Source organism: Pagrus pagrus (genome assembly GCF_965226575.1).
Source record: "Pagrus pagrus genome assembly, chromosome: 21".
Classification (NCBI taxonomy): domain Eukaryota; kingdom Metazoa; phylum Chordata; class Actinopteri; order Spariformes; family Sparidae; genus Pagrus; species Pagrus pagrus.
In genome coordinates this window covers 7,325,730-7,339,821 of record NC_140208.1, presented here as the reverse complement: position 1 = coordinate 7,339,821, position 14,092 = coordinate 7,325,730, and the positions used below count along the sequence as shown (strand labels likewise).

Here is a 14,092-nt window from a genome sequence, read left to right as displayed (position 1 = left end):
GTAAAATTATCCAATATTTAAAAATAAAAGCACAGATTACAGAAATCTCCACATTTATCCAACAGCTTTTTGTTTTGTCTTCTTTCCTCTCACTTTAATCATCTCATGGCCCCTCAGGTTCATCTGGTGACCCACTGGAGGTGCCTGACACATCAAGAAACTAGTTCAACTAGACGACTTTACAGTAGAGAACACAGAATATCAGTCAAAGAGGCCACTTCTGAGCTTTAACTTCTGATTTTTGAAGTACATATTGCTGATAATACCTCTGTACCTTTTATTTAAGTAGTATTTTTAAGCAAATGTACACACTTTTATCTGACATCGACAGGGTTTTTTTCAAAACTGTTGCATTGGCACTTAAAATAAAGGAACGTTAAGGATCTGAGTACTTTTTTCACAACCGTGTATCTGGGTGCACTTTATCCAAAATATAAATGTAATCACAAACGGACATCAAAAACAACACTGCACGATACTGAACTTCAAATATTTGTATGGTTTTATTCGAGCTTATACTGAGGATTTGTGGCACAAGTCTGAGTTTACGCAGTAACATGATGCAACCAGTAAATCTCAGATAAATCATTGTAACAAGTCGTTAATACATCTACCTCTGTTCTGGCAGAAGAGGGCAGTATCCCCCATCTTTATCTCACAACATCCACGCCACACTCAATGTTAACCCATGCAGAGAAGTACTTTATGGTTTCACAGTAAATCCAATATTGGTTTAAAAGAAAGAGAAGATAATCCAGCAGTGTTGTTGCTCCTGCTACGTCGGAGAAGGCACAGATTGTAAGGGAAGTTTGGCAGACACTTTAAGAGCGTTTTCCAACACTGAGACAAACAACAGCCAATGAAAACAGCTACGTGAAGGACAAACTAGCAGGAGTTTTTATCTGTTCCTGAGATGAGATCATTTGGTTTCTCAACAGGAGTACACAGTGCCCCTTTAATCTGTTTATGCAAGAAAACAGGAACCCAAAGAAACAGAATTACATTTAAAAAGCGACACGATTGATCAACCACCCACCGATAAGCACTGATCTGAAGATGACGAAGGCATAAGAGCGTGTTGTTATGACTAATGATTAGAATAAGAAGACACATTGCGTAACCAAAAATGTATTTAGGCTTGTGAGTCGAACAGATAATCAGCCCTCTCAGAGGCCTTTGTTGAAGTAGACACGTTGTATAGCGTCTCCGTACTGAGATTTGATGGAGTCTCGCAGCTCGGGCTCCAGCTTGGACACAGCCATAGAGCTGTTAGAGAGGGAGGGAGATTTCAGAGAAGGAAAAGAGAAAGAAAAGAAGAACGTGGTCAGAGTGTACTTTGTTTGATTAAACAAGCTAATGCTGGTTTGTTTGCTTATGCAGAATGCTTCAGACTAAACAGATGGTGGGAAACACTAATGAGCTGGAGAGACTGTGTCCACAAACAGGAACGTTATCTATAATGGTGGACAAGAACATTTTCTACAACCTTCAAATGTGTACTTTTGTCAGTAGTAGAGTTGGATTGTGGGTAATGTAGGCAGCCAGGGGTCTCATTTTATAACTTTCAAGTCTGATATCCTAATCTTAACTCTGTTCAGGGTGAAATTTTTGGTATTATAGAAACATGTTTCCTAACTACATTCCTATCTCCTATGTTATGACAGGAATTTACCTATTACTGAACAACGTGAAGAAGTTCCTAGTTAGGATGGCGTAGACCCTGTCTGAAAAATGGCAGCACTACTGTTGTTATGTCTGTGTGGCAATGACAATGAAGATGAGGAACTATATGAACATTTAAATATAATGAAAGGCTAACCAAACCATAGCTGTTGGAGATGCTAACACTGATTTTAGCCTGTTGAAGAAGCTAACACTGATTTCAGCTAACATTGATCACAGACATGAGATAAGGAATTGCTTCTGTAATAGAAAGTTATGATTTTATTTACCCATCTTTAAATCTTATAGGATAAGCAGTTAGGGTTATTTTCTGTAATAGGGCCCCAGGTTTCCACAAGGAAGGACAATGTGTGAAATGAACATTTGTCTCTGGTTCTGCTGCATCAGTTTGGATCATAAAGCTGTCCACCACGAGCCCAAAAGTGTTAACGGAGTACAAATCTAACTCTTTTAAGTCTACAACTGAAACAGGTGCGTTACCATCTCTGAGGGAACAGGGAGCAGGCAGCAGGCACCATGAAGATCAAACTGTAAAAACGAAAGAACAAAATGAGCACAAGTTAGTTTTTTCCCACGGTGAAACACTCAGCAGAGCATTCAAATCTCTGCGACGCTCTCGACTTACAATCCTCCCACCAACATCACTTGAATAGGTCCGTGGAGAAACGTGATTCTCTGTGAGAAGACAAGACAAAGCTTGAGAACAGATGTGCACTTTCATGTTGGCGGTTGGTAATGAAGGAAAAGGTCTGACCTGCATGAACTTGTATTTTTCCAGCCTCTGCATGATGATGGGGAGGATGACTGACGGAAGAGAAGAAAAAAAAGACATCAAGAGAAGAAGAGGATAACCTGAAGAACTGACTCGGTATAAATTTACATACTCATTCCTGGTGCAGCCATGGTGATCCGAGAGACGACCACCTGAGTGATGCCTTTTGCTGCCGCTTTCTACAGGAGAGATAACACACGAGTTAAGATCATTTATAAACAGTAAAGGAAAGGTATTGTGCGATTTATTGTAATAGTGTGTCTGGAGTGCTGACCGTAGATTGACCCAGCTTGTTGCCGTTTTCGTCTGTCACAGCGATGCCATTCAGAATTTCCCTGAGAAAACATGAAAGACAAAGTGAACGTGAAGCGAAACAGAATGTAAATTATTGTGGTTTTCTCATAATCCACTTAGCTGTACACGACCTGTTCTCTGTGAGAGTCTTGACGTTTCCAGGGTGAAGTTTAATTGCTCCAAACAAAAGTAAAAAGAGCCGTTCAGCAAAAAACAACTTCATTAAAGTAAAGAGAAAGAAATCCTTCACAAGGCCGACTGCAGAGTGCTACGTTCATTAACTTTAAAGTCTGATTTTCCAGTATAAACAACTATAAACAACTTTTTTGATGGTGGATAGCAGCAGCCTGTGTTGTACAGACGATGGTGTCCCTCCTCACATCATCTGCTTCCAACAGTTGTTGAGATATAACATGTTTTTGACATAAGCGTTAATGTTGTTAATAAAAACTATGATGAAAATGTTCGTCAACACCCTTTTTTCCATCGCTAAGACAAGACGATGATGAGCTAAAAATATATCTATGATAATTAACACAGTCTAGACTGTCAAAATAAAATCAACACATCGGTGTCATCGACTGAAGCATCCCCACGAGTCGACACGAGTCCCCAGGTGATGCTCTCCCAAGCCGACAGCGAGTCAATGGCGACGACATGATGGATTTGGTCGGCAAAAAAAGACTGGATCTGAGGATACACTTTATTTTTAATTCTACGAAAGGAAAAGACAGTAAAGAGAGTGCAGTAAAGGGAGACAGAGAGACGCCCCGCGGCTGCAGATTAAGTGTGAAGAAAGCACACAACCTGAAAAGACAGCTGAAGTCGTTCCGCCCTGCTATTAATGTCACGGTGAGTTAACGGACTTATCTGTAAGTCTTTGTTGAGTATAATGTCGGACTTTTCATTGACTATAACTATAAATGTGATTAAAACTACATCTAAAATAACTGCAATCCCCAGAGCTGTGCTGCTAGCATTGCTAATTTTTTTGATCTTTTCTTTATTTTATTCTTTTTTTGAGATGTTGTATTCAAATCTGGCCTCCACACATCAACGGTGCTCCGAGATTACAGCCCTGACAAAGAAGCATGAATCACTTCCTTACTATTTTTCTCCCTTGTTGTTGTTTTTTTTACTTTATACTTTGTGTTTTATTGCTCTTGGTCAACTTTAACTGCGTTTAAAATGTGCTCTTGAAATAAACTCGACTTCTCATCCCTTTTTGAGTAAGATTTCAGCAAACATGACCACTAAAGTCTGCGCAATAGCACGACACACTCGCCCACACATACATGTATTAGGAATGAAAACAGTAACACAGCAGGACTCACTGTTGCCTCATCATAGGAATGTTAACACAGTTGGCTGATGCCACGGCTGCAAACGGGACCCAGCGAGCGACGAGAGGAGGAGCTTTCTGCAGGAGAACACGAAGACACAAAAAGGCTTTTAAAGATGCAACCAGTGGTTCAAATTTGAATAAATAGACAGCCCATCACTTAAGTTTAAAACACTTGATTAGAGACTGCTATCACTCCCAAACAGACCTTTTTAACAGTGCATCATATCTGTGAAAACACACGTTGTCTAATCAGTTACCAGACACTGGTATTGATGGTGGCTTGTTAACATAAGATTGTTAAAGTTATCAGACATTTTGACTTCCTGAGGAAAGCTCTACTAGTGACTTTTAACTTTTAAAACACTTATACTAGACAATCACAAACTGTTTAAGTGATCCAAGTACTTAAATTTTTTACAGATGCCACTCAAGTTTGTGAACAGAGGAGTAAAACATCTATATAACCATACGATATACACAGTAAAAATACTCTTTTTAAAAATAACTTTACTCGAGTAAAAGTACAAGGTTTTAGCATCAAAATGTACTTGAAGTAACAAAGTCCTCATGTTGCAGAATGGCCCATTTCAGAGAAATGTTCATGATGTTATCTGGCAGCTGGAGCCAAATTAAAGGTGCACTATGTAGTTTTAGTCAGACGAGAAAAATCTTCACTGACATTTTTATGCTTAAACAAACTACATAAACAAACTCTCTTTGTTTTCATGACTGAATAAACCAAATAAACAAACTGACCTTAAAAGGACAACACACTTTTTATTTTATATGTGGCGGACCCTGCCACATTTCCAGCTTCAAACAGCTGAACAGAACAGCTTGTTATGGAAAAGATAAATACTTCTTACTTTATATTATAACCTCATTTAAACTACTTTATATACAGCTGGGCTGCTTTTGAATTTCCCCAGGATCAATAACATTTTACCTCAACCTTTATTAATACACCATCATTATCTGTTAATTATACATCTTGTAATACTACTTTAAATCTGCAAAGTTACTAAATTTGAGTACTTGTACCAAGTTTCTTTCCATCATCGAGTAGTTTTTTAGTCCTAGTTTAACTGTCGATAATCTCTAATAAACCAGTAAATATTTACATGAATGATTTCAGGTTGTAGCCACAGTCACATCCTGAGAGTGTAGAGGAGATTATAATTACACATTATATGTATTGTATGATAGCTAAATTAACAAGTAGTCTGCAACCCCATCTCCTGGTAGGAAAACTGCGCGATGCAGTTAAAAGCGTCACTGTTATGTTCAACATCCACAATTCATTTGGTCCAGATAATGTTTTAAAGGTTGCTCTACTCGTGCTGCCAACATGAGACGCTTGAAACACGCCTGACTGATTAATCATTTCAGATTATCCAGATGACTTTGGAAACAAATTCAGCACTCATTACCAACACAAAAAGCTCTCAGGCAACAGTCAGTGACGAACATATAACAGTCCGTGTGTGTTTGTACCTTTGTGTAGAGGTTGAGCCCGACTGCTGTCGCCAGCGCTGTGCTGGTTGCTGTAACGTAGGCGACTCCGATCTGCCTGAGAGACGGTAAAAGACTCTTTTAGACTGGAATGCGCAATATTGACGGCTTCAATCTGTTAAAGCTTTGCATCATTCAGAAAGACGAGACTTTTGCATTAATGTGAGGGAGTTTTAAAAGCTGATGCGGAGGTCACAATACAGCAGGATTATAGACTTCCACTGAAAGCTTTAATGTATTCTAGACTCTTACTTGGGAGTGATGGGGGAGGCAGCGTTACGGTTTGTGTAGTTGACCAGAGCGTTGAAGGACTGATTCACCCACTGCCAGAACACCACAGCAGGAACTGTCCTACAAACAGACAGTTATGAAACCTCTAAAAGCTTCCTGTGTGGCTCAAATGCAGCTCGCTCTGTTTGCTCTTCGGTACCTGTAGAACTGCAGCATGCAGCCGGTGATGGCCATGCCTCCGGGGACCTGGAAGGACATGCGGCCGATGAGGTTCATGCGGTCTCCCGTGTCCGGGTGGAAGGCCGAGTCGTACAGCTTCTTGGCGTAGTGGAGCTGCTCCTCTGTGGTGCCGGGAGGGAGGGATCCTGCCCTGCACAACACCAAAACACACGTATTGAACACACCAACAAAGCTTTTTTCTCAGTTTACAATCAGTTCCAGTGTCCGTCTTCTTACCTGCAGCTTTCTACTAAAGCTTTGGCCTCATCCAGACGCGAGTCAGGTAAGAGCGCCGTCCGACAGTCTGTGATGTTGAAGAAGTGTTTCAGTCGGCCCATAAACGTCGTCTGATCCCATCGCGGCGCGTCGATGTCGAACGAGCTCAAAGCCATGGTGGTTTGTAAAAAGCAGTCCCAACTTAATGCATTAAAATAGTTCAAGTGCGCGGACGTTCACTCTGCAGCTGCAGTGGAAACCTGAGGAAAACAGGAATAATGATGAAATCAGCTGAAAATGTTTAAAATAAAGAAATGATAACCGACTGACCTGGCTCGAGCAAAGACATTTACTGATAGTTAAAGCATGAATTACACGCGTGTTTCTTGTCAGTTCAACACAACCTTTATCATGTTTGTTGTCAAACCAGCCCGGCCTGGTCTGAACTGATTAACACTAACAGATTTTCTCAGTTCAGTGGGTCAGAGAGGGTCAGACTGATCTACCTTTGAACTCTCATTCCCACAGGTTTGTGTCAGTTCATCCAACAGAAAATTTTACTATTTTGAGAGTCGATTAATCATCTCAAGTCATTTTTCTAGTATAGGATTTGTTGCTTTTCTGTTTTATATTTTCACAACCTGGATATCTTTGTGTTTTAGACTGGATTTGTCATCTTGTGGGTTAAGAAATTATAAATGGGACCGTTTTGAAACCTAACACCAGTTTTGACATCAAGTTTCCCATTAAGCCATTATGTGTCTTTCTTCTGATAAAGCTGTGGTGGTTAGAGTACTTGTATGTGTGCTTTTTGTAAAGTGCAAAGGCAACTAGAGCTGCAACAGTTAGCCGATTATTTATTAATGAATCAACAGAAATTTCATAACAAAATGTATAACAAAAATGATTAACCAGTCATTATCTGGTTCCAGCTTCTCCAAAGTGTCGATTTGATGCTTTTCATTGTCATGTGTATCGGACTGCTCAGGGCTGCAGGGTGCGACTACTTTGGTTGCACATGCGCAAATCTATCAAGTGCAACTAAACATTTTCATCGGTCGCACCGGTGCTCCTGACATGTAGTTATTTAGTTGACTGTTTTAAAACACCATTGATATCAGAATCTATAACTCCCTTATTTCCTTATCTGCCCCCAAAAATCCATTCGGCCCCAAGTTTTACGAGCAGCATGAACATTTCTCATTATTTTTTGACATTCTATAAATATCATTTTTTATCCATGAATCAAGACAATAAGCATAAATAAGCCCTTAAGGTAACTTATTCAAACTTCTGGCACCACAGAACCTGAGTTACCTAGAGCTGTAAGGTTTCACAACATTAATCGTTTGAGCCATTTTTGAGCAACGATGCCAAACAATCTCTGGTTCAAGCCTCTTAAATATTAAATATTGAGTGCTTTTCTTTGTCTTAAGAGATTGTCAGTGAAGAATCTTTGGGTTTTTGTTGGTCAAAACAAAGAAGAATTCGGGCTCTGAGGCGTTATTCACCTTTTTCTTTTGATGTTTTCTAGATAGAATAAGAATGAAAACCATTATATGCAGTCATGTCAGTATTGAACCCTGTAAAGTCAAGTGTGTAACAGTTCACTCAGCCATGTGAAGGTGCTCCTTGAGATACTGTTGTTCTATGTTTCCCACCAGTGTTCAAAATATCAACACATATTCATTCTGAATATCTGAACAGTTTACTGTTTTTGCACCAATACGAGCTGCATTTTTTCACTCTGCTCTCTGACGAGTTCACACATGCGCCGCTGTAGTGGCAACATCGCCCCAACTAGTCCAGAGGCAAATTAAGTTAGAGGCAGTTGTGCTCAAGACACAACACACAAGCCTCGTTGTATTTCTCCTTTAATAAAAATCTAAAAATGTATGCACTCATTTTTTCCCTGCGGTATCGAAAATGGTGTTGAATATCGATATTTCTCTACAGTATTGTATCATGACAACACTATTCCACACAGGGTTGCAGTTTTTCGGCCTCTTCCCAAGCTGCTGCTCTCACTGTCTGCCAACGTGTGCCCTTGGGTTCAAACCCCACACACCTGAACAAACACAAACTCTTGCTCCTCTCTAAAAATTCTCAAGGGCCAAACTTTCTCTAGAAATCATTGACCACATCCTGGTAAATTATACCACAGGTTGTCATTTGGGGTTCTCGCACTTTCAGCATTTTGCTTCATATAAACCAATCGGAGGAACCAGAAGCTGCTGACTTCAGCTCAAATGATCCAAGCATCCCTCTGTGCATCTTCATCATTACATTACTAATTATTTACTGTAGGTAAACCTGCCCTACATGGTTTAATCTTTCATAAGTAAAAGGGCACATGAGGAGAGGAGTGTGTCAGTGCTCAATCTGGCTGGAACTGGATTGTTTCTGGTTTGTTTAAAGTAGAGTGAAGGCCTGCATAACCTTGTGGGGAAAGCTTAACATCCTACATACACCGACATATCACAAACACTGGAACTGGCTTCATAGGATGAAACTGTTGATCCCTGCAGGAAAACCAGGACTTTAAGGCAGTAATGTGAAGATATACTGTGTGTGATTGTAGGACAAATGGCAAAAATGCAACAGATAATTAAAAGTGACCTATTATTATGATGGATTAACCTGTTGAAGACTTTCTGATCAATTGTTTAGTTTATAAAATGTGTAGAAAATAGTGAAAAACCCAAGATTGCAACTGCAAAATTGCTGGTTTCAGCTCCTAAATGTGGAATATGTGCTGCATTTCTTCATCTCATATGACAGTTAACTGAATATCTGCATATTAGTGGATCAATCGATTGACATTGGCAGCTATTGTGACTAACTGCTTCGAGGAAAAAATGGCTAACATTCTTTGGTTTAAGCTTCTTAAATGTGAGGATTTCCAGTTTTTTCCTTTCCCAGTGAGCTCAGGAAACTGTGAATGGCAGTTTTTCACTGTGCGATTAATCAATAAACTAGTCGACTATTTTTTGGATTGTCGGTTGGACTTGGCAAGTGAGTTTACCTACTGCATTTTACATTACTGCACAGTTTGTATTAACTTGATTCATCTATTAATAATCGTGACAATAATGGTTAGTTGCAGCCTTACAGGTAAGGTAAGGCAGAGTTCAGTCACAGGTTTGAAAAGACATGAACAGGGCCTGAAAATGGATAATAACTGGAAGTCCTGGGAGAAGCTCCACCTGAGGCTTGACAAACTGGATCTGCAGCTCAGAGCAGCACAGCCAACATCTGAGTGCATCTGGATGACTATGACCTGAAGTTAACACGAGGATCTCAGCTGCTGTAAGCTTCTGCGTGCAGAAAATGGGTGAAATTATAAATACAGCTCCTCTAACAGACACACAAACTTGGATGTGAGGGCACAGTGGGCTCTTGTGTTCAGCCCACCGAACCAAACTGCTTAGAAGACAGTGCAGTGTCAGTCGGAGCTCGGAGTGATGCAACTCAGTCCTCGAGTTACCAGCTGTGTTTGACTTCTGCAAACAGCACAGAAAGAGGAAACAAACACCGAGCAGAAGCATCGACACACGGGCTGCAATCCAAAGTGTTAAAAACATGATACATACCTTTCAGGGATCCCTCAGCCGCCCAACAGAGCGACCTGTCAGGTAATCAAATATGCTCCTGTGGCATAGTAGAGACACGTGGCGTGACGTCCTCCAATCACAAACTGGGGCAGCTCCCGACGTAAAAACCGGCGAAAACCAAACCTGACGCTTTATTATTTTTGAATGAATAAAATGAAAACAATAAAAAGGACAAGTTTGTGATTTAACTAACGCTTAAGTTAACGTCTAACTCAACCTTAACTTAAGCTAACTGTTATGCTAATTAGCAAGCTAATTACCTCTATACGACGGGTTTGCTCTGCCTCTCGAGGGAAATTGGTGTGTGAGAACTTATTGTAAAGTCTCTGGGCAAGAACCATCCACAAGATAAAACATGTGGAGCTACTCTTGGACTACATTTGAAACGTGTAACAAGCTAACAGGCAGCTAACTAGCTAAGCTAAAGTCGTTCCCCATTCTTATGTATGCTGCGTTCATGTAACTATCGGAGGTAGGGATTTCCTAGATGCGATTTCGGTGCACAACGCATATGTCAACAAAAAACTTGGCTGACCGGAACAACATCTTGTATAGTATCTTTAGCAAGTGTACACATAATTAAACCCTCGGCAATGCAGCTGCGTCTCATATATAAACGAAATAAAGAAGGCAAACGACACATGAGAGAACAGATGGCATTATACGTTTTATTTTATAGCACTTTTATTCTTGAAAACGTATCTATTATTTTTTATTCACAAATATAGCCCTCTACAAATGCATTCCGAGTTTAAAGAAGGATCTCCGACTTTAGTTGGCTTGCCATTGTAGTTTTTCTAGTAGGAATTTGGAAATGTTCGCGTTCTGAGTCTTGGTCCTGAACGCAGCATTAGGTTTGTGCTCGGAGTTTGGTGCGTAGCTGTGCGTCTGACGTCACTCCCCTTAGTAACCCTCGGCGGCGTCTCCAGGAGAGAAGGCAACAAGATGGTGAGTTTAATTTATCGTAATAATTAGCTATTAAATGTAAACTTCAAACTCAAAACGTGGAAATATTCGCATCAAGTAGCGCCCTCGTGGATACAGATATGCTTTTAATGGCTGCCGCTGTCTAACTTGCCGAGAAAAACATCCAACTGCAAAATCTGCCTTGTTGCTTCGTTCAGTTATCTGGGGAGATTAGCTTAGCACGTTAGCTGCGTTTAGCCCCCGTTTGCGTTCCGCTAACTAGCCCTGCGTGGCAGCAACTAAAGAAAAACAAAGATGATGTGACAAACTACTCGCAGCAGGACCTCTTTTTGTCTTATTATATCGACACCGTTAGGAGAGAGCTCGCTCATCATCATAAAAATGCACTTCCACGGCCTGTAAGTGAGGAGTGGATGGAAGGAAGGAGATGCTTTTCCACAATGGTGGCCAGCTGCAGCAGTGCTCCCCCTGTCCCCCTGACAAAGTAACGTTTATCATCACACGGCTGAGCTCTCTGACTGTTTGTTGCAGGGATTGCTGTCTATCCTGCGTAAGCTAAAGAGCACACCAGACCAGGAGGTGAGGATACTGCTGCTGGGTCTGGACAACGGAGGGAAGACCACACTGCTAAAGCAGCTGGCATCTGAGGACATCAGCCACATCACCCCCACACAGGTACAGAGGAGAGTTTCAGACACACACCACCTGTTGCAGACATGACACAACAAGGATGGTCTGCCTCGCTCCTTTGCAGATCTGGTTTTTTTTTTTCTTCTTGCCTTTATTTAACCCATTTGATGTTTTGTGTTTGCTCCAGGGATTCAACATCAAGAGCGTCCAGTCTCAGGGTTTTAAACTGAACGTTTGGGACATTGGGGGCCAGAGGAAGATCAGGCCGTACTGGAGAAACTACTTTGAAAACACAGATGTGCTGGTGAGCGGAGCACAGAAAAGATTGATCCATTAATCGTTTGATGAAGTCACTGCCGCACATGCTAACAAGGAGAACCTCCATGTTGTTTCAGATTTATGTCATTGACAGCGCTGACAGGAAGAGATTTGAGGAAACGGGTCAGGTATGTACGCTATGTTTTGTGTCAGTGTGTCACTTATTGATTAATCATTTGTTGCTCAAAATGTCACAAAAACTTGAAAGGTGTCTTCTAATACTGACTTGTTTTGTTTGACTGACCCCAAAACACCCTGAAAACCAGAAATAATCACTTTTGAGAAGTTGGAACTGGTGATTTCCTTTTTCTTTTTTTGCATTTTTGATTATCAGAATTGGTGCAACATAAATGTCCATTGACTAATTGTTTAACTTTTAATATACTGTTTCACATAGTGCTGATTTCATCTGCAGATCATGTCCAATGGTCACCGATATGAAAACTTAATAATAATGCTGAAAAAGAAGCTTTATAATTATTAAATTTGCACTTCACTGAAGTCATTAATCAATTTATTTTGGTTACCTCATAGTGAGCTTTTTATATCTACAGTAGGAGTGAGTCCTCTTCCACAGAGTCCCTCATGTTGCACCGCCATGTTTCTACGGTAGCCCAGAACAGACAAACCAAACACCAGCTCCAGAGAGGGACAGCGTTTTTGCGTTTCAATGCTGCAACCCATTGCAGTCAGTATTTCCAAGTTGGTATTCCTGACTCCCAATCTAAGTGAGCCCCAGCGCATCTTCTTGGAAAAACATGGATGCTCAAATCAAACTGATGTTTGTATGGCAAGTCTGTGAACCTCACAAGCAACTACAGCAGCTGATTTAACAAAGTAGCTTGTTTAAAAGAGCGTGAGATGAGGGGTATTTTGTTTGTTGCGATCTGCAGCCTCACCACTAGAAGCCAATAAATCTTTCAAACTGGACCTTTAACAATCACAAGAGTCCCAGTCTCGGGTTTACAGCTCAGTTTTTTATGACCATGAAGCACTTGAGTCTCTTCTGTGACAGCATTTGTGTGTGTGTTTTGATGTTTAACGAACAGATGTTTGTGTGTGTCGCAGGAGCTTGCTGAGCTGTTGGATGAAGAGAAGTTGAGCGGCGTCCCTGTGCTGATCTTTGCGAACAAGCAGGACCTTCTGACGGCCGCCCCGGCCTCTGAGATCGCAGAGGGTCTCAATCTGCACACCATCCGGGATCGCATGTGGCAGATCCAGTCCTGCTCCGCCCTCACTGGTGAGGGGATTCAGGTGAGCGTACCAACCAAGCGTTTCCTTCGTTTTCACCTGCCTTTCTTTCTTCTCTTCTTCTCACCATCTCTGTTGTCTTAAATACTCTTCCAGGAGGGCATGAATTGGGTCTGCAAGAGCGTCAACTCCAAGAAGAAATAGCTCGGCTTCTAGTCTTCTACTACTCAGGAGGATGAGCAGCAGCACACATACACTGACACACATTGCACCCTCCTGAGCCTTAATACGATGGGATATACCAGTGAATGTAAACACACTACTAATCCAACATGGACTTGGAGTTTTTAACCCCCCTGCGTTTCTGTTTCGCTGAGTTTTACTAATCTCAACACGTCTTTCTACGTCGGCCCTCTGCGAAGAGGAGGGAGGTGCGACTTCAAAGGGAACCCATGCCAGGAAATCAGCCCCCTCCACCCCGGACTACCCACGTCACCATCACCGCCCCAGCCAATCCCAGCAGCTACCGTCCTCGGCCCGTCACAGCCTCAAACATTCCCATTAAACTGCTGTCTTTTATTGGAATTCCAGCTCGTTCTTTAAACTCTTTCTCTCCGTCTCATTCTTACAGGTTCATATGTGTTTTTTCTTTTGTTTTTTTTTATCATTCCACAGTGGCTGTAAGCGCTTTTCCTGCTATGGTTCTGTTTGAAGTGAGGTATATTTTTGTAATTGTTTTATTTATGGTGAAGTAGAGTGTAGAGTGCTTTAGAACAACAGCTGGTGTGGTGTGTGTGTGTGTGTGATTCAAAGGATGTTGGAGGACCCGACTCGCCCCACTAAAGAATAATAATGTACATGTTAATATGTATAAAAACAGATGGAATTAAAAGGTGAAGAGAAACTACATTTTTTGGATCAAATGTAAATAGCTCGGCCCTGTGTTCATATGTTACGTTATGCGCATGTTATAGAGTATAAGTCACGCTGCTGCTGTACTCTGTAGTCTATAATGTTTGCATATCTGATATATGCTGGCAGATTTTTAATAGAGGTATAGTACTGTACGTCCCAATGCATTTCTCTGTGCTCTTTGGGTTAGTGAGGGAGTTCACCCCTTAAGGCATTTCCTTTTGATAT

General features: G+C 41.1%; 2 protein-coding genes across 2 annotated transcripts; one reads left to right on the top strand and one right to left on the bottom strand.

Annotated features, from left to right (window-relative positions):
- Window positions 1–479: 479 nt before the first annotated feature.
- Window positions 480–10,342, bottom strand: sfxn2 (sideroflexin 2). Its single transcript, XM_084341944.1, has 13 exons — window positions 10,147–10,342; window positions 9,866–10,015; window positions 6,294–6,532; window positions 6,037–6,207; window positions 5,859–5,957; window positions 5,589–5,664; window positions 4,084–4,169; window positions 2,730–2,790; window positions 2,568–2,634; window positions 2,438–2,487; window positions 2,309–2,358; window positions 2,164–2,211; window positions 480–1,266 (listed from the first exon to the last, which is right to left on the bottom strand). Exons 3-13 carry the CDS (start codon window positions 6,446–6,448, stop codon window positions 1,167–1,169), a joined length of 963 nt encoding a protein of 320 aa, XP_084198070.1. The 5' UTR covers window positions 6,449–6,532; window positions 9,866–10,015; window positions 10,147–10,342; the 3' UTR covers window positions 480–1,166.
- A 388-nt stretch (window positions 10,343–10,730) lies between these two features.
- Window positions 10,731–13,537, top strand: arl3b (ADP ribosylation factor like GTPase 3b). Its single transcript, XM_084343337.1, has 6 exons — window positions 10,731–10,834; window positions 11,345–11,488; window positions 11,631–11,747; window positions 11,839–11,889; window positions 12,830–13,015; window positions 13,109–13,537. Exons 1-6 carry the CDS (start codon window positions 10,832–10,834, stop codon window positions 13,154–13,156), a joined length of 549 nt encoding a protein of 182 aa, XP_084199463.1. The 5' UTR covers window positions 10,731–10,831; the 3' UTR covers window positions 13,157–13,537.
- The last annotated feature ends 555 nt before the right edge of the window (window positions 13,538–14,092 follow it).